The sequence below is a fragment of the Artibeus jamaicensis genome, unplaced genomic scaffold (assembly GCF_021234435.1).
Source record: "Artibeus jamaicensis isolate MK-2021 breed Jamaican fruit bat unplaced genomic scaffold, CSHL_Jam_final contig_601, whole genome shotgun sequence".
NCBI lineage: Eukaryota > Metazoa > Chordata > Mammalia > Chiroptera > Phyllostomidae > Artibeus > Artibeus jamaicensis.
The window spans coordinates 1349012-1367966 of NW_026521902.1; the positions used below are offsets into that span (position 1 = coordinate 1349012).

Sequence of the window (18955 nt, forward strand, 5' to 3'; positions counted from 1 at the left end):
CCTCGCATAAAAGTTTATTGGCCCCCTTAAAATAAGGGGCATTGGATCTAGAAAATACTCACATTTCTCTTGCCCCAGTCTGCTTTTCCCTCCATCCTCTGCCCAGACCAGCCCAGTGGTATTTATTTACTAATTTATTTAAAAGTATATTTTATTGATTATGCTATTACAGTTGTTCATTTTTTTTCTCCCTGTTATTCCCTTCCACCCTGCATGCCCATCCTCCAGCATTTCCTGCTTTAGTTCATGTCTGTGGGCTGGACATGTAAATTCTTTGACTTCTCCATTTCCCATCCTGTTCTTAATCTCCCCCTGTCTATTTTGGACGTACCATTTATGCTTCTTGTTCCCTGTACCTTTTTCTCCATTCTATACCCTTCCCTGCACTTCGTACTAATAACCCTCCATGTGATCTCCATTTCTCTGATTCTGTTCCTCTTCTAGTTCCTTGCTTAGTTCATTTGGTTTTTGGTTTTTGTAGGTTTAGTTGTTGATAGTTGTGAGTTTGTTGTCATTTTACTGTACATGTTTTTTATCTTCTTTTTCTTAGGGAAGTCCCTTTAACATTTCATAGAATAAGGGCTTGGTGATGATGAACTCCTTTAACTTGACCTTATCTGGGAAGCACTTTATCTGCCCTCCCATTCTAAATGATAGCTTTGCTGGATAGTCTTTGCCTTTCCTGACTTCAAATACTTCTTTCCAGCCCCTTCCTGCCAGCCCCTTCTTGCCTGTAAGGTTTCTCTTGAGAAATCAGCCGATAGCCTTAGTGCTTGGTTGCAGAGATGCCTCCTGGCTCTCAGTGTCTTCCCGAGGATTGCTTGTCCCTCGGTGTCCCCCTCCTCCCCACATATGTGAGTAGCAACCAGGGAGAGAGCAAGTAAAGCTCGTTGTCCTTTGACCATGCTCGTTCATTATCTCCTCTGACAGCATCTCACAGCTGTCCCAGTGGTGGAGATAAGGAAGTCGAACCCTGGACTTGGGGTTTTCTCGCCTGTTTCAATGTACCTGCCAATGCCACCGTGAATACAGCTTTCCCTGGGGTTGTTTTTGGGTTGAATTGATACTTCTGTGCATGGTCCTGGCATTGAGAACTTGTTGTAAGATTGGCTCTAGCCATCCAGAGGCCTCCCCAAGAGCAGAGTTGGACTGTGGGCTTCAAATGTTGTTGCTGTGGGTTGCAGCCACTGACACGTTATGTTACCGCCCTGACCCACAAGGAGAAAGAAATGCCACATTTCTGCTTACCTGTCTCAGTTATATGCAGTTGCAGTCAAAGATCTAATACGAAAGAGTGATAAGAGCTACAAAGTAGAATCCCGGAACAGCACTGTGGAATACACCCTCACCAAGTTGGAACCTGGAGGGAAATACCACGTCGTCGTCCAGCTGGGGAACATGAGCAAAGAAGCCAGTGTGAAAGTCACCACAGGTGAGCGGGGAGGGGCGAGGCCCGCTTGCACAGGAAGTGCTAGCGCCCCCGGCAGAGTCCGCATGGGGCAGGGCAGTGCGGGGAGGGCCCCCTCTGGCCGCTGCATGGTAGCCAGGGCTCTGCGCGTCCAGCATGGCTGTCGTTTTTCATGTCCTGCGTCTCTTTTCATTTCCTTCAATTTTTGACAGTTTTGGGGAAGAAGTTGGGGAATGACCGAGCAAGGTAGGAGCTAGAACTGAGTGTTTGCCACTAAAGCCAAGCATTGCATCTGGGGACCTGGGGGAGGTCACAGTAGTTCCCTGTGGCAACACTGTATGCAGCGGTGGAGGCAGACCAGTGCCTGGGCAGTAGACTGAGGGGACTTTGGGCCTGCCTGGGGCAGCCTTTATTCAGGCTCACGGTCAAGAAGCAGGTGATGATCTTGCTTGTGGAGACAGTGGCTGTGACTGTCACCGAGGACTTCGGCGTGGCCTGTGGGCTGGGGCCATGCACTCTTCCCCTGTGTAGAGGCCGGGCCCTCCAGCCACTCACAGCCCTGGGCCCCTCTGCCTCCGGGAACAGGACGCAGGCAGGCAGCAGAGTAAAGCCCAGGTCCAGTCCCCCCCAGGCCTCCCTTTTTCTCCCCACCCCATTTGTTTTTGGCCATCCTTGGGTCCAAGGGCTACTCAATTAGTGTCCAGATTTCTTGGCTAAAGGTATTATAACAACAACAAAAGAAATGCCATGTGCTAGGTGTAAAAGGTGTCTACCATGTGCTAGGCTCTATACCAAGCAGTACTGTGTCCTACACCTTCCTTAAATTAATCTAACCCTTCAAGGCTAGCATTCTTTAATCTCCCTTTGACAGACAAGGCAACAGCGATTTCAGCATGTAGCCACTAACTGCATCCTGTTTCATCTTTAATTTTCAGTTTCATTATCAGCACCTGATGCCTTAAAAATCATAACAGAAAATGACCACGTTCTTCTGTTCTGGAAAAGTCTTGCTTTGAAGGAAAAGTACTTTGAGGAAAGCAGGGTGAGTTCCTTCCCCCTCCTCAGGGACTCTCAGCATCTCACTGAGACACTGTGTGAGAGATGTGTTCCTCAACAGCAGGTGAGGGACGAGGGGAAGAACAGGCAAGGGAGGGAACTTGAGAAGCAGAGCAGCGTTTTCTGTGGGATCGCTCATCAGTGAAGTGTTGATACTGCCCATTAAGGATGAGAATCTTTGCACTAAGCACTGAGTTTCGGTTCTGAACTCGTGTCCCCCTAGGAGACACGAGTAGGGGGCTGGCCTCCCTCCTGTGCATCCTGAAGCTGGACTGGGGACCTGTTTCCCACACAGTGTCATTATTGGTGGAACTTCAGTTCATGCGGCGTCACCAGAAAAATAATGTTCTGAGACCTGCATGGGAGGATGGGGCTGTGTGGTATGGTTGATTGGTGATGTACAGTTAAGGGGATTTTCCTCCCGACTTCCCAGTGTCCCATCTCTGTTTGTATGGCTGTGGGAAAAGTCCAGTCTTATCTTTAATAGGAGCAGTATCAAGGCCAGGGCCCAGAGCTTCTGCTCCACATGAAAGTCCCGTGCAGGCCAGCACCCAGCCAGCATACCCCGAGTTCCCAGCCACCGTCCATTGCTGTGCTACGGAATCAGCCTCCCTCCTGGAACCTGCATGCGGAGCCCCCACAGCCGTGGGCCACGTGGTTGCAGAGGGAGGATGCACAAATGCGCAGGACAAGTGCAGGTCCCTCAGGCGAGAGAGAGAGAGCTTAGTCCTCCGGAGTCCATGCCGTCTGCCGCAGGCTTGGTGGCTGCTTGTGTGCTTCCAGGCTAGAGGGCACATGAGTGGATGGATGGGCTAGAGAGGGCACTTCTTTGTTCTTCTGGGTTATGTATCTTCCTCTCTGAAAAGACCAGAAGCTTTTCCAGAATGACCAGCAAACTTCCAAAGCTTTCACCAACTTCGGGTAGGGACCATCCCCCATTGAGACTGAGAGGCCTGTATGGTCCAGCACCTCCCCCTATGCCCCCCAACAATCTGGTACTGGGTGGGGGAAGGGAGGAGAGTTAATGCCCTTGGTGGGGCAGAGGTCTGTGGTCCCCTGGGGTGTGAAGCTATAGCTTCCTAGTGAAGCAAGTGGGCTCATGCTCCCCATTTTATTAAGCTCAATGTCCGAAAAGAAGGTTCAACTTCACTAGAGATCTAGATGACAAAGGTGTGGCACTTTGACATTAAATTGGCAATGTTTTGGGGAAAGAGCATTACCAGTATGAGCATTAGTTGGGGAGGTGAGTGGTCCGGGAACATGAGTTGGTTCAGCCTTCTGTGAGGTCCTTCAAGAAGAGGCATCAAGAACATTAGAAGTGTTGGCGCTGTCTGCCCCAGCCGGTCTCTCCTCTTACTTGAAGGGAACAATGTGTGTGGAGAAGGTCTGTCCCCGCTGTTCAAAGTGGTTTTATTTACGACAGCAGTGAGGAGAAAACAACCTAAATGGTCAGCAGAAGAGCCCTGGTTGATGTTCATGTCATTTCAGTTTTTTCCTTTACGCCTTTGGTGTTTTGCAAATGTTGTGTCCCACCTCTGTGCGAGACAGAAAATAGCGAATGCTAGTGTGTCAAGAAGAATGTAGAGATGGGATTCTAGGCAGGTGACTTTGGGAGACTGAATTTGGCAGCTGGCAGTCATTCGGGGTCCCTCCTGGGGGCAGAAGCCCAGCACCCGGGTTGGGAGTGCAGATCAGCGGTCCGTTCCTGGGGGCTCTGGCAGAGTGCCGTGTGCCCTTTTCTGCCCCTGACTCAGAGTTCGGAGAATAGACAGGCCAGGGCTATGGGGACCAACATGTGGGTCTCTCTGTGATTGTGGGGGGTGGTGGCACTGGGGTGCCTGGGGATTAACAGAGAAGGCCAGTAGTGCACACGGGTCCCTGCAGCAGGTGGGGCCCAGCCTGTCCCAGTGCGACTTTCCCAGTACAGGCCTCTGGGACTGTGCCTGAGCCAGTCTAGCTGGACGTACATGTCCGTCATCCTGTCCTCCAGAGCTGGCTGAGGCAGTTTTCAATTTATGGTGCAGCTGATCTAGGGCCGCCATCAGCTTGGAAGAGCTAGAAGGCAAGGAGCTGCAGGTGTGGGCTGCCGATGGAGTTCCCAATGCATAGTTCCGTGGAGAAATGTCCTCTCTTTTCTGCCACAAGGTCGTTTTTCTTACCCCATTTCTAGAGTCCGAGGCATCTTGATTTACTATTAGATCCCCTTATAGCAAACTGCCACTGAATTGTCCAGATTCTTTGTGGCATTTAATACTGCTTGAGACCAGTGGGCTGCCGACCAGAACTCCTGGATGTGTGCTGAAATATGTGCTAATGTGGCTTTTGTCAGGGCTGCACTCGCTGCTTCTGCTGGGTGCTCACAGGGGTGCGGTGGTTAGGGGAGACAGTTGGGAGGGAAAATGCCCCTTTCCCGAATCCAGTGCCTCCATGGTAGTGTGAAGCAACCTCGTAAGAAGCCCGCAGTACTTTGACTTCTATGAAAGCTTGCAGTCGGGAGCTCACGCGAGGTTGGAAGCTGTCACAGAAGCCGTCAGATTCCTTCCTCAGGCTCCTGAGCCATCTCTCCCATTTGTTTCCAGGGCTACGAGGTGCACATGTTCGACAGCGGCTTGAATATTTCAGCCTACCTTGGGAATACTACTGACAACTTCTTTAAAATTTCCAACCTGAAATCAGGTCATAATTACTCCTTCACTGTCCAAGCAAGATGCCTGTTTGGCAGCCAGATTTGCGGGGAGCCCGCCATCCTGCTGTATGATGATTTGGGGGCTGGTAAGTTGGCACGGCTACCAGTTTCTGGCTCTCTTTCTAGGGAAGTGCATGGGGGTGCAGCGTGGCTTGATGAACCTGTGTTTTTCTATGAAAATGTGTTGTTCTATGGTGCATTTAAAATAATTCAGTTCATGAGAAAATCATTTACATACCAATTTAATCAAGCACTGATTTATCTGTAAATGCTTCCTGAGCCAGGCACAGTGTGAGGAGCCGGAGTTCCCGGGTGACTGCATTCTGCATGAAAAGCTCAAGCAAGGGAAGGTGGACAGGCTTTGTTTAAAAAGGAAGTTCCATTTGGGAAACACTAGGTTAATAAGTTTGTGGTTTTGTTTTGTAGGGCTTTTCAGAGCCTCCAGTATGCTCCTACCTGCTATGATTCTCCAAGTTAGTAAATAGTTTCCTTGTCAGGGTAGCTGATTTTACAGCCTTCCCTTGCATTTTAGCTGGGGGCCCAGGTTTGGCCTGGGTCTCTCCTAGGGACACTCACGATACCTCCATGGGCTCACGCTGAGGGCAGAGGAGGGGAACCTTCCATTCACACAGAAATTCTGCTTATTTTGTACTTACTTGGCCAGGATTTCAACAAACTTTTTGCCGCTGGTCTTTTTAGTTTCACTTACTGCCAGCCAAGAATCAGTGCTCAAGCCAAAATCCCGTGTTAGGCTGTTGAGTCCCGTGTCCTGGGCATGTTCGGGTGGAATGCTTACCCTTGGCGCTGCCCTAAACGGGGGGAACTTTGCATACCACATCCCTTTGGAGATCATAGGTATTAGAGGTTCTTAGAACGTCCAGCAGAAAACAGACAACAGAATTCTTGTGAGCCTGGTGTGTCAGGAGTAGAGCCTCCCCTTTACGTGAAACCAGTCGGCAACTGTTAAATGGACTTGGGGAAACGCTTGCTGAGAGGGTAGCCGCCAGCGGCCTCTGGAACCAGCATCAGGAACCAGCGTACCCCTGGTTCTGCCTCTCCATCTGCATCCCCCGTGCCAGGCTCTGCCCATGGAAGTGGGGTACAGGCAGGAGCTCGCCCCCTCCTGTTGCTACCTCCATCCACACTGTCTCCGTCCTGGTGCCCCAGCCCAGGGTGGTCCTCTCATTCACCATCTCACAGGAAGTGTGGTGGCTAAGTCTGTTTGGTTGTTCTCAGAAGTCAGTAGTGAAAGAAATTAAAGACGCAGACATACACTTGCTAGATGAGGCTTGCAAGGAAAGGCTCTCCGGCCTATCTCTGAGAGTCCCTTGTCGGGAAGACTCCCTGGGCGCCGAGGGCTTCTGTGTGCAGCAGGCGGCGGGCCCACAGTACAGCCTGCAGCTGAGTGAGACCCCTCGGGGAGACCGCAGAAACCGCTCGCCGCCTCAGCCGACACCGACTCCCCAGCGTCCTTTTCCCGCCTGAGGCTCCAGCTCCCTGGGATCTCTGACTTTAAAAGTCTCCCCCTTTCAGGAAGGCTGGCTTGAGCCCCACAGGGGATGGCTTTGCCCTAGAGCAGCAGCTGTTAACCTCTGTTGGCTCGGGACACACGGGACACCAAAACGTACATTTCGGCCAGTGTGACCCCCAAATAGGTGTAATTTTGATTCATTCACACCGGACAGCCATTGTTGTGTTGCCTGTTGTCATTTTTTATTTGTCAATATGAGGAAAAAGAGGGTAGTGCCCCTGACTCAATAGTCAAGCACTGCAGAAAAAGTCACGCCCTACACCCTGTCAGTTTGCCGTCATGAAGCACGTACTTGTTTGAGACAGTAGATGGGGTGTTGCTGTTAGGTGAGAGACAATAAAGTGGCTTTGCAGAGAGCTTTTCAAAAACGTTGGATGTACGCAAAAAAGCTCTCTTGCCCCCCTCTTCTAATTTAAGTGAAAAACCTCATGAAACCTCATGAGCTGATAAGTCACTGTTGCAGTAAAGGAGTCTCATTTTTGTCACTTGATGGAGTTTCAGGTAATTGCAGGTGGGGGGGGACTTCGCTGCTCAGTAGGGGAAGTAATTGCAATCTCATTAATTAGTGGTCTGATTTCATATCCTCTTATGGAAGGCAAACAAGTGGTCTTAAATAATAATGCTAATGAAATCAATGTTGATACCCCAACAAAGGTCTGCCTTCCTAGAGATTATCTAAATAACCCACAAGGCAGTGATTAGGCATCTAACGTAATTACCATGTTTGCCTGCACGAGGCCCGGGTCTATCAGCTCAAGGCAAGGAGCTGGGAAACACTCAGGCATCATGTGGGGGGGGGGGGTTGCACCAGGCAGGTGGTCTGCGTAGGTGTTGCAGACTGCTGGCTTCTGTGGTGGTGGGGGGGGGGGGCGGTCCCTGAGGCATGGCCTGGTCCTTTTCCCTGCCTTTGCACAGGAGGTTTATGGGTTCTCATCCTCCTTCTGCAGGCCAGGATGCGTCGGCTGTCCAGGCGGCCAGCTCTCCTGACGTGGCTGCTGTGGTGGTGCCCATCTTGTTCCTGATTCTGCTAAGCCTGGGGGTCGGCTTTGGCATCCTGTACACGAAGCACCGGCGGCTGCAGAGCAGCTTCACGGCCTTCGCCAACAGCCACTACAGCTCCAGGCTGGGCTCGGCCATCTTTTCCTCCGGGGACGACTTGGGTATGTGGCTCTTTCTCCCACAAGCCAGTGGCGGGATTAGGAAGTTCCTACCTTCAGCTCATCTCTTGACTCCAGAGGGGTTGTGCATGGGCCAACAGTCCCACTGCTTTGGGTTAAACCAGTTAGAGCCCTTTGCTTTGAATTTGCTCTGAAGTTAAAGTACTAGTGTTCTCCTCAATTGCGTGGTCTGGCCTGGCCAGGCAGTGGTTTTGTGGAAGCACTGGTAGCAGCTTGCTTTGAACAGGAAGGACAGAGGGTCTCTGGGCTTTGGGTACCCCCAAATGATTGGCAGGTTCTCAAGGATTTCTAGCCCCCTGGTCCGTCGGAGACCTGGAGGTGCAGTGTCTCTGGGGACCCCAATCAGGACAGACAGTCTGGCTTTCCCAGTCGGCTTCTGGCCAGAGACACCCTTTCCACTCCGCTGTTCTCTTCTGACCACTCGTGCCGCCTCCCCAGTCCCTCTTTTATGTATTAATCACATAGAGTGTGGGGAGAATAGGGGACTGTCCTCTTTACAAATGTACGCACACTCTAATACCAAACGCCGATGGGGCTAGTAGACTACCTGCGGTAACGAACTGGCTGTGTCTGCAGACTTCCCCCAAAACCGAGGCTTCTCCAGACGTGAATGCCGAAGGGAGTCTCACCTTCATTCTTTTCTATAGACGACTTCTGATGGGTCTGTAAGGACATTTGTCCCATTCACTCATCATTTGAGATCAGCTGTTTGCTTCTTCTCAGTCCCTTTTTGACTTTATTACAAGTTCTTGGGCAGCGTGCATGAATGGGGTGGTTTCTTCGCTTCTGGTGTTCAGAGCAAAAGCAGCCATCCCATTACGGGGCCATGCCCTGACCCTGAATGCGAATCAGTACTTGCTGCACAGGATGGTGCCGGGGGCTGTGAGGGACAGCACTAGGCTGGGACACTGCCCTCCGAACACTTGAGCCCTCCCCTCTGTGGTCCTTTCCCTCAGAGCAGTGTGCATTCAAAGGAGAAAACCAGCAAGTTCCCTGCCCTAACGCAGGGTATGGAAAGCTCAGAACGGGGAACTTCCAACACCCATTGGACTTCCAAGTAGACAGTAGGATTCTCCTTCCCGAAAGGTTGGCTGGATTTACTTGGTTAAGTTCAAGCTGTCATCAGAATAAACTTGGCCACCTGTTGATGGGAGGGGGGCCCAAGGGTGCCAGGGAAGCTGGGCTGGGTTCCGGCCTTGATTGCGTGCGGGCTGCTGTGGGCCGACTTTCCCGGCAGGCGTGTGCTGGGCTGGGGCAGGAGGGGCACAGCGGCGGGAGGTGGGGCTGACACACAGGCACCGAGAGTCACTAAGTACTGACCATTCTGCCTTCAGGAGAGGACGATGAAGATGCACCGATGATCACGGGCTTCTCAGATGACGTCCCCATGGTGATGGCCTGAGAGAGCCTCTTCCCTCCCTCGAAGCCAAGTGGCGTGAATGTTTTATTTGACAGAGAGTTGATGGTTTATTTTACAAGATGCACTTTGAGTTGCAATGTTATTTTTATATGGGCCAAAAACAAAACAGAAGAAAGGAATGAATAGACCGTGTAGCAATCACCTGTGAGCTGGAAGCCAGGCTGGTTCAGTGGCTATGTGGCTTCGATGCACCGTCACAGGGCTCACAGAGCTGTGCTTGCTGGCATGCTTCCGAGTCTGTGAGACTGGCCAGTCTTGTTATTTTTCTAAGACACAGAAATGTATTTAATAAAAACTTCAAGAGAGAGTGGTGGGTGGAGTCCCTCCTCCTTGAAATTATGCTTCAAATTTTTAATTTTGTTTGAGTTTAGTTTATATGGAAGTGGTTGGTGGGAGAAGATGCTTCTATGTCATTTTGTTAATTTATTGGGACTCTGTACGAGGTCAGGCCGTGGGGTCACCTGACACCACATGTGTTCTGAGCCCAGAGCGTGGGGGGCGGGGACGAAGCAGTGTGCTGCCATCTGGAAACGATCCTTCTCTGTTGACTTGTGTGTCACATGGTGGTGCCGGCGGAGAGTGCTGGCGGCACGGCTCCATGGTACTGACCTGGAGCTGCCGCCTGGGAAGCCCTGTGACCTTCAGTTTCTGCTCACAGCCACGGCCGGAGTCTTGGTTGCTGCCTCCTGCAAGATGTGACTTTTAGAGCTGCAATGTGGTGTCACTGCTTCCGTAGACATGGTGTCCTCGTCACCACAGGCATTGCTTTGGCTATGGGAGAGAGCCGTGGACCTGTGTCAAGACAGATGTCATGGACAGCACAGTACCTAAACTTTTGGTTTTTGTTTTTGTGTGTTACTGAAGAATCTCAAGAGTAAAGTTTTGTGTTTGTGTTGAGGTAACCACTTGTTGTCCTTCAAAATTCATACCAATAATGCAGTCATTTGGATCAGTGCATCCTCTTTGTTACTTTTCTTCTACTTCCCTTGCCCATATGTCTACCCACCTTAAAGAGAAAGTGCTGTTTATTCTTATAGAGGTACAGGAGGTCCATGAACTTGAGACCATTCAATCCCACTCACAGAAGCAGCCACACTACTCCCTCCCTGTAAAGGCCACCCCTGTGTTCCAGGGGTGGCCACGTGGTGGGGATGAGGGCCTCCCTGTGGCTTGGCATCCACCCTTGAGAGTCGCTGTTGTGGCCCCGGGGCCCAGCACATGGTGAGCCCTGCGGCTGAGCCTCCCTGCAGCACACCCTGTGAGCGGGAAGCGGTGAGCTCTGGGCACAGGCCAGTCCGCTTTGGGGCAGTTCACGCTGGCCCAGCTTTCGAACACAGCCTCTCTCCCAGATGTGGTGAGCTGCCTTCTCTCAAGTGCATGCTTTCTTTTAACCAAAAGACTCATTCTTGGGTTACAGCACTGTTTTCTTCTACCTAGGGATTGTTTGGAAAACAGAGCCAATTAAACTTAATTTGAAAATATATAGGGTGGGGAAAAAGTAGGTTTATCATTGGACGTATGGAATATAATGCAATGACTGACAAATTGTACAAGAATATGCTCTGTTTCCCGCCCTCACAGCTGCAAGCCTTTCCCCTACCTGCAGCCAGAAGTGGGACCACTTCTAGCCGCAGACGCCAGCATGTCCTGCAGTGACAGTCTGCTGCTCTGCCGGTGGTGGTGGCAGCAACCGGCTCCTCCAGCGTGCCTGCTCGTCCTGCCTGTCATTCTCCTTCGTACCTCTTTTACACACTGGAATTCCTTTGTCTTTGTCGTGTCTTATTGTGGAGTTTGTTCACAACTCCAAGCCCATTCCTGCCCACTCCCACCCCTTATTAAGCTGTGTAAGTGGCTGGAAGACCAGCAGTCTGATGGAATGTAAGTCTTTTACTTGAACCACTAGGAAGTATGTTTTCTCCTCTTTTTCTGCCAGCTGACCGGTAACATTGGTAAAAGCTGACACAAAAGCCCTGAGACTTCACTTTCCATTATTCCATAGGCTGGCCTTGTACAGAACGCACGTCTCCAGTCGGCGCCCTGAGCTGTTCTGAGTGTCCAGTTGTGACTACCAGAGCTTCCCAGTGCTCAGTCACGTAGCGCTGTGCAGACTGGCCATCCCCACACTGTGCCCCGCCCCCATCCCCGGAAAGTGCCACTGTGCTGTCAGGAGCAGCAGCCTTTCAGAGCTGGAATATTTTATATAAACAGAAGAGCTAAGTTGGTGAAGACTCAGATAGATGCAGCTATGTGTAGATTGTATATTTTTGTGAACTTTGGAAGCATGAACTCTTATTCCCTCTGCACAGCTGTGTGGGGTTTTGATGTACATATGTTCTCTGCAGGAATCCAGAGGTTGGAGTGACAGTAAGAAATGAAAACAAAAACTGTGTGTGCCCTTTGAGAGGGACCAGATAACTGCCTTCACTGTGACCAGTGGAGCCCCCAGTTGGTGAAGAAGGGGCCTTTGCACCTTGTTGGAGGTGCCACCTCAGAAGTTCACACTCTAGGGCACAGGATTCATTCTCTCCCAGGGCATACTAGACGCACATCACAAGTGTGTGCACACACAAGCCCCTCAGTGTGGCAGGCAGGGCATTGTGCACAAGCTTCCTCTGGAAGCCGTCTTTGCCCCTTTGTGCACTGAATGCCATTGAACCTTAGAAGACGTGGGTCCACACAGGTAAAATGCTAGAGAGGAGAGCTCCCCAGAGAATCCTGGGAGGGAGGTGCTGTGTCTCTGTAGACCTGTTCCCAGGTAGGTGGGAAGCTCCAGCACCTGCTGGCTGCCCCGGCAAGCTGAGGATACAGTCGTGATACTGCGGGGCAGGCTGCAGCCTCTGACCTTGGGGAGAAGGGTTCCTGGGTTGCACTGTGGCCGTGGCACTCAGGGTGGCCTGGAGGGACACAGCTGTGCATGGTCTCTCCTGCCCATCATGTATGGCCCCCTAGATTCCACTATACTTAATTTGGGGTGGGACTGGGGAGACAGATGGTGTTGTGTGGCCCTTACAGAGAGCCGCCCACTTCTCCTTAGAGAATCTTGCCTGCCAGCATCCCCCAGCAGTCCCTTCATCTAGCAAGATCATATTTCTAGGACTTCCTTGAGGGCAGAAACCCAATCCCACTAACGGGTCATGATGAATTCCTGAGAAGGTTTTTCTCTTCTTTCAGCAGGGAGCGGGGCAGTCCTTTAGGGAACAGGTCCAGGGTTGTAGAAACAAGCCGAATGCCACCTCCATATGTGGTTTTAGGAACCGACTGCATCGTACAGAATCTCTGCTTGAGCTGGAATCATACCTGGACATTATGTTTTTTTTTCTCAATGGGAGTGTGTGCTGCCTTTCAGGTACAATTTTTGTGTAATAAAAGCCAGTGCATTTAGTTTATACAGAATACTTTCTATGCAAGACTGAGATATGGAATAAATACCAGGAGATATGTACTGTTGGGTACAGGACGATAAACATATTTTCAAAAGGGGCATCAGCACTGAGCTGCGCCTGAGGAAGGACAGGTTGTGTGTGTGGCCCTGCCCACCTACCCTGAGCAGCCGTGCCATGGATTAAGTGTCAGAGTCAGATGACCTGAGTGGCACTCGCCTTCTGTGTAACAGCCCAAGTGGGGTGAGTGTGAGTGCTGAAGTGGGGCGGTGTGCTCAGACGTTCCGTGTCCTTGTTCCATTTAAAGACTTGTTGTGAATCATTAGAAACTAAGCAAAATCAAAAGTATTTGCAGCAAAATAAAAGCCTACTCTGCTCTTATTTAAAGTGAAATGCTGTATACTTGTCTTTCTCCAAAGTGAAAATAGACATTTATGACTTCAATTGCCTTGATAAGTTTCCAAATTGCTGATTTATGCTGAAGATTTTACTATATTGTTGCACAACTTGAAGATAATGTCTGTCTCAATGTCAACTTTTTTCACCAAATAAAAATTTAACAGTGAAGAAAACACCTGATTGAAAACCTGCTTGTGTCTTAAGCTGTTCTTTTGGGGACAATAATGGTGGCTGAGACAGTGCTCAAACTCGTTGGATTTGTCTGCTGTGGGAGGACGTTGACTTTGTGGGTGCAGCCTGGAATGGTTCTGTCACCGACGAGCTAGCTGGACACGGGTTGTGGTCCCTGAAGGACAAGGTGTCTTCGTGGCTGCTGAGTGGTGGGGAGATGCTGTGGAGGCTGTTTCGACATGACTGGGATTTTTCAGCAAGGGTGATGACTGGAGTGGGTCCCTCCGAGCTGTGCTTACATTCATTAAGAGAAGACACTTTGTGAAGAGGGCAGTTTTCACATCTGAGAGAAGCCAGGAGGGCAGGGTGAGGAGCTGGGTGTCCAGGGGCACTTTTAGGAGGTCCCCGAAAGAGGCATTGAAGTCTTGGTGAGAACACTGCCCTTTCCTTGGAGCAGGAAGTAGCTGGACCAGTAGCTCGGGTTTGGAAAGTGGGGGACCCAGGGGGTAGGGGCAGATGGTTTCGATCTAACGAATGTAGTCTGCTGCTCTTGTGTAAGCAGTGAGCCCAAATGAAACAAGTGTTATTACCCTGTTTCCTGGATGAGGAAAAGGAGGCTGAGAGAGGTGAAGTCAGGTGGTAAAGGGGAATTGGAGAGTAAGTAGGAACACCAGCCTTCAGTGCTAGTTGTTCTGGACCCCAGGCCCTGTTCTCTGTCCTGTGGAACCCCACCTCCGGTCACCACTCGGCATCGGGGAGAACGCACTCACCCCAGCACCTTACATGCACTCAGCGTCTGAGGCTTTCAGGTTATAGCTCCCGTCACCCATTTTAATTTAACAAGCCTTGATAATGGGGCCTTGATCCTTGAAGTCCCTTTGGGGAAGGTGCCCCTGGGTGGGGCTTGGGCACTGGCCCTGTTGGCCCCTCAGACTTGTTCTCAGTGTCTCGTGGCCGCACACACCCACTCACTGAAGGAAGCCACCCTGACTGTGAATGCGTGCGGAGCGGGCTGCAGCGAGATCTGCATAGCTCGAGAGCCGTCGTATCTTTAAGGTTAGTCCTTCCACTATTGATGTTCAAGTTTCAACTCTCAGAGGACACTGATTCTGAAAGCGAGGGGGACACCTCACTGTAGCCCCCACATGGGACTGTTCCCGTCAGTGACGAGTGTCTGGTTCCCCAGCCCACTGCGAAATAACCAGGGGAAGACCCTGACAATGAAAGGTAAGAGGCCCATAGTTACAGGATCAGAAAGCCTTCCTGAGAGAAAAGGAACTCTACAAGCACTGATGGAGTCATCTGCTGTGGTGCCTCGAGGCCCAGGCAGGACAGAGTTCCCTGCGCGACGCAGCCCACTCAGTGAGAGTGACAGCTCCACTCTGTTCAGCCTCCATTCCCGCCAGTCACTGTCATCGACTCTGTAACATTTCTTTTTAATTTTAAAAGTGATCTTGTGATTTAGGTATTAACTTTTGTTTTAAAGGATGAGGAAAGTTAATTTGAAGAGAGGGTGAGTAACCTCTCCAAGGTCTCAGGTCAGAAGTAGCAGAGTCGAAATTTAACCCCAGTCCCACTTCATTTCTAGGTTTCTGTTCTTACCACTCTCCTTTGCCCCTTTGGTACAGTGGTAGAAGTCTGTAATAGTAGTGCTGCCCATTTAGGGAATTCAAAGGCATAAGAAATACATTTTTTAAAAATTCAAGTTGGTATAAAATACTCATTTTGGTGGTACAGTATAGCGATTCGACATTTATGCATCTTACGATGCCATCACCATACTAACTCTAGTATTCATCTGTCAAAGTGCAAACTGATGACAGTATTGCTGACGATATTCCCCCGACCTCCCCCCATGCCCACCCCTCCTGGCAACCATCAGTTTGATCTGTTTCTGACTCTGGTTTTGTTTTTGTTTGTTTTGTTTTTCTGCATTCCGATATAAGTGAAACCATAAGGTATTTGTTGGCTGAATTCACTTACCACAGGACTCTCTAGGTTCACCCACGCTTTTGCGGTTTCATTCTCAGGGACACCTCTGTTGCTTCATGTCTTGGCTGTTAAAATGTTGCAGTGAACATAGGGATGTGCGCATCTTTTTGAAGTAGTGTTTTTGTTTTCTTCAGATACAGACCCAGAAGTGGAAGTGCTGAGTCATATGGTAGTTCTACTTTTTGTGTTTTTCTTTCCTGTCATATCTCCATGCTTTTTCCACAGTGGCTGCAGCAGTCTGCAGTCCCCCCAACAGGGCCCAAGGGCACCCTTTTCTCTGTGTCCTCACCAGCACATGATACTTGTTGGCATTTTGATAGTAGCCATTCTGACTGGTGGGAGCTTATAACTCATTATGGCTTTGGTTTGCATTTCTTAAAGGGTTTTTATCTGAAAGATTAAAATTGGTGTTTGGAAACATGAAGTATACGTACTTAAATTTCTTCATGAAATCATTTATGTGGAACACAATATTCCCTACTGATGCTTGATCAGTGAAGCTACTTTTTTCATTTGTCATTATTTATGGATTTATTGAATGGCAGTTTACATGCAGTATTGTATTGGTTTCAGGTGCACAGCACAGTGATTAGACAGTCATATACTTTACAAAGTGTTCCAACATTTTCAGTACCCACCTGGTGCCATACGTAGTTATTAGACTATTATCGACTATTTTCCCTGTGCCATACTTTACATCCTTATGACTGTTCTGCCTAAGATTAGGACTAAGAAGTACTAATCTGTACCTCTTAATCCCTTCACCGTCCCTTTAACCACCCTCTCATCTGGCAACCACCAGTCCATTCTCTGTGTCTATGAGTCCGTTTCAATTTTGTTTATTTTGTTAGTGAAGACTTTTTTTAAGTTAGTTTTTAGTTAATGTTTCATAAATCAATAATTAGAAACATGGACATTATTTTGCTTTGTGACAACCCAGTTAAAGTTTATCAAAATCCTTTGCATCTTTGGAAAAGAATGTTCAGTGCACATTTTATTCATCTTTATTTATGTGCACTGAGGGCACACCATTGCCACATGCTCTATTAGAGCCATTCTGGGCTAGCATGGGACCGTCAGGGCCCAGCAAAAGGAGGCAGCTGCTGTTCTTTGCAGCCAACTCTAACTGGCTTTGATGCCAGACCCCATTAGCTTCTTAAAGTTTATGTGTGGGGTAGTTTGAGCCTACAACAATTTACAGAAGAACAATGATGTTAAAATGCTAATGTTGTAATGTTACAACCCTACTTAAGGCCAAAATGACAACTGGTAATGTTTTGGAATATTTGTATGAAAACAATAACATTTCATACTTAAAACTTGGCTTCGGCAAACTTCAAGGAAGAAAAAAAGACTTGAATTTAAATGCAAATCAGCCTCTTATGAAATATGCCTTGGCTTCATGCTTGTCCACAAAGTCTTAAGGCCTGTTGAGTGACCAGGTCTTGTAAGTAAAACTCACTTCTCATTTTCTCTCTAGCAGAGGCAGAACCTCCCAGTTTCCCAGGGACTGCCCAAGCCCTGTGTGGCGCTGAGCTGTCTGAGCACATATGTGCACACGTGTAAGCTGTCTGAGCATGTATGTGCATGCACGTGAGCTGTCTGAGCATGTGTGCACATGTGTGAGCTGTCTGTGCAGTGTGTGAGCCTCCTGAGCATGTATGTGCATGCATGCTTTAGGAATTCTTCGCAGGAAGTAGGTGAACCACACAAGAACATCAAACTCTTGGCTTCGTAAGTTGACCTTATTTCCAACCCCAACCATCCTCAAAGGAAGACATTTTATCTGCATTGAGGTGTTTACAGCCCTGAACACAGTGCTTCCAAAAGATGGTTCAGAGCATTTGGAGCCACGATAGGAGCTGGTGATAAGTAAGCCAGTATGTAATTGCTACATGGCAGACATTGTTCTGAGGGTTTTGTGTATATTAGCTCATGTAATCCTCACAATGCCTCTTTAAGGAGGATATTATTCTTATGTTATATGTATAGATAAGGAAGCTAATGCACAGGATGGCCAAAAAATTTACTGAAAATCACAACAGCTAGTCCTGAGATTTCAACTCAAATAACCTGGCTCCAGAGTCTGATCTTAATTATTTCACAACTACTCCAAGTGGCTCAGTTGATAGTTGTTTTTGGGTGTATAGATTTGGAATTGATTTACCTTTTTTAGAGAACATTTTTTTGGATTATAAAACGAATGTGGTTACACTGTAAAAATGTTGGGAAAACAAAAGATCCTAGAAGAAGACAATTTCCAGTAAATCCCAGAGAGCACCACTAGTGACACTGGGTGTGTGGCCTGCACTACTTACTTTGTAGGAGTGATTGCACCTGGTTACTGCTCTGTACTCATGAACCTGACAAAGTACATGTGGGGGACTTCTGTGAGGTCCTGGTTCCAACTGCAATCTGAGTTCTTATCTCAGAAGCAGGGCAATGTTCTTGTTCCCTTTTTCCCTACAAGCAGTTTTGATGTAGACTCACTCTGAATACCAGTAGAACCAGAGGATTGTCACCAGGCCACCAGCTGCACTTCAACCTGTCATCATAGTCAAGTTCTGCACTCATGAAACTCATAGTGGGATTTATGTGCTATCTCTGGGCCACTTAGATTTCTCTGTTGAGTGTTTTGCTGCTTGGAATATGGGAGGAACAGCTGTCAATGCATCCCACCAAAAGAGGTAGAGAGTGTAAGTAGATATGGTAGAGTATTAGACTGATGCGTAGGCAGAAGACGGTCACAGCATAGTTGCCACATACAGCATGTTTGGCAAAAAAGTAACCTGATTAGCCAGGAGGGTTGTGTCTCAAATCTCAGGCATAGGAGCGGGGGGAGGAGGGGTCTGAGGACTGCTAAGGTTGAGCCTATGGGATCGGTTTGTGTGCATCTGCGTGGTGGTGGGGAAAGGAGGTGGAAGGAGCTCTAGAGGTATTTAGAATGACTTGTTACACATTACTGTGTGACTATTGCTGTTCCTTACTGCTACAGAATTTGATGATACACTGAACAGATTAGGGTGAATAACAAATTTCCAAAACATAGCAAACTTCCTGAACAAGGGCCAGACTAAGTGGGGGCTCACTCTTTTTAAAATGTGTTGCACACACAAGTGAGTTTTTTCCTCACACAAAGAGATATGGGCCAGAAGCAGCTCTGAAGCCCCACAGTGGGAGAGGGTGCGCAGAATGCAAACTCTCCAGTTCAGGAGCACAAATCAGCCCAGTCCAGGGGGACTGCACACCTGGATGGCAGAGCACAGGAGTAAAGACCATTGATCTCGCTGAGAAACAGGAGGACTTTTGTGAGATAAAACTCTGTCATTCATCACCCAGAATCTTTTAAATAAGGGTCAGTTTTATTTCTACAGATTCTTGAACAATACTTGATGCTTAATACAATTTGTCGGTGTAGGGGAGCCAAACTGCCACCCCAAAATATGTCACTTTGGCATATTTATTATTTTAATTAAAGTTACTAAAGAAACAGCTAGTGCAAGAAGGACATTCTGAGCCTCCTTGGTCCTTGGGAAAGGAGGAAATAGGTCTTTCCTGAGAAAGGAGCCCTGCCTGCACCGTGAGGTAGAGACATCCTTAGCACCAGAGATAGGAAATTCAGGGCTGAGAAAACTGTGCAAACAAACTGTCCTTACTTTTTTCACTAATTAGTGCCAAAGCCTAAGTTTCTTTGTCTAGGCAGTACTTCACAAATTTATTTTTTAATCTATAGC

At 48.8% G+C, this 18955-nt stretch overlaps 1 protein-coding gene across 3 annotated transcripts in view; it reads left to right on the forward strand.

Annotated features, from left to right (window-relative positions):
• SORL1 (sortilin related receptor 1) overlaps positions 1–13231 on the forward strand; it is a 161809-nt gene extending 148578 nt beyond the window's left edge. For all 3 annotated transcript variants that reach the window (XM_053670663.1, XM_037131699.2, XM_053670662.1), the window contains 5 exons: positions 1258–1432; positions 2344–2450; positions 5044–5236; positions 7629–7841; positions 9194–13231. In XM_053670663.1, the coding sequence (XP_053526638.1) occupies positions 1258–1432; positions 2344–2450; positions 5044–5236; positions 7629–7841; positions 9194–9261 (756 nt within the window). In that variant the 3' untranslated portion in view covers positions 9262–13231. The remainder of the gene's footprint in view (positions 1–1257; positions 1433–2343; positions 2451–5043; positions 5237–7628; positions 7842–9193) is intronic.
• The last annotated feature ends 5724 nt before the right edge of the window (positions 13232–18955 follow it).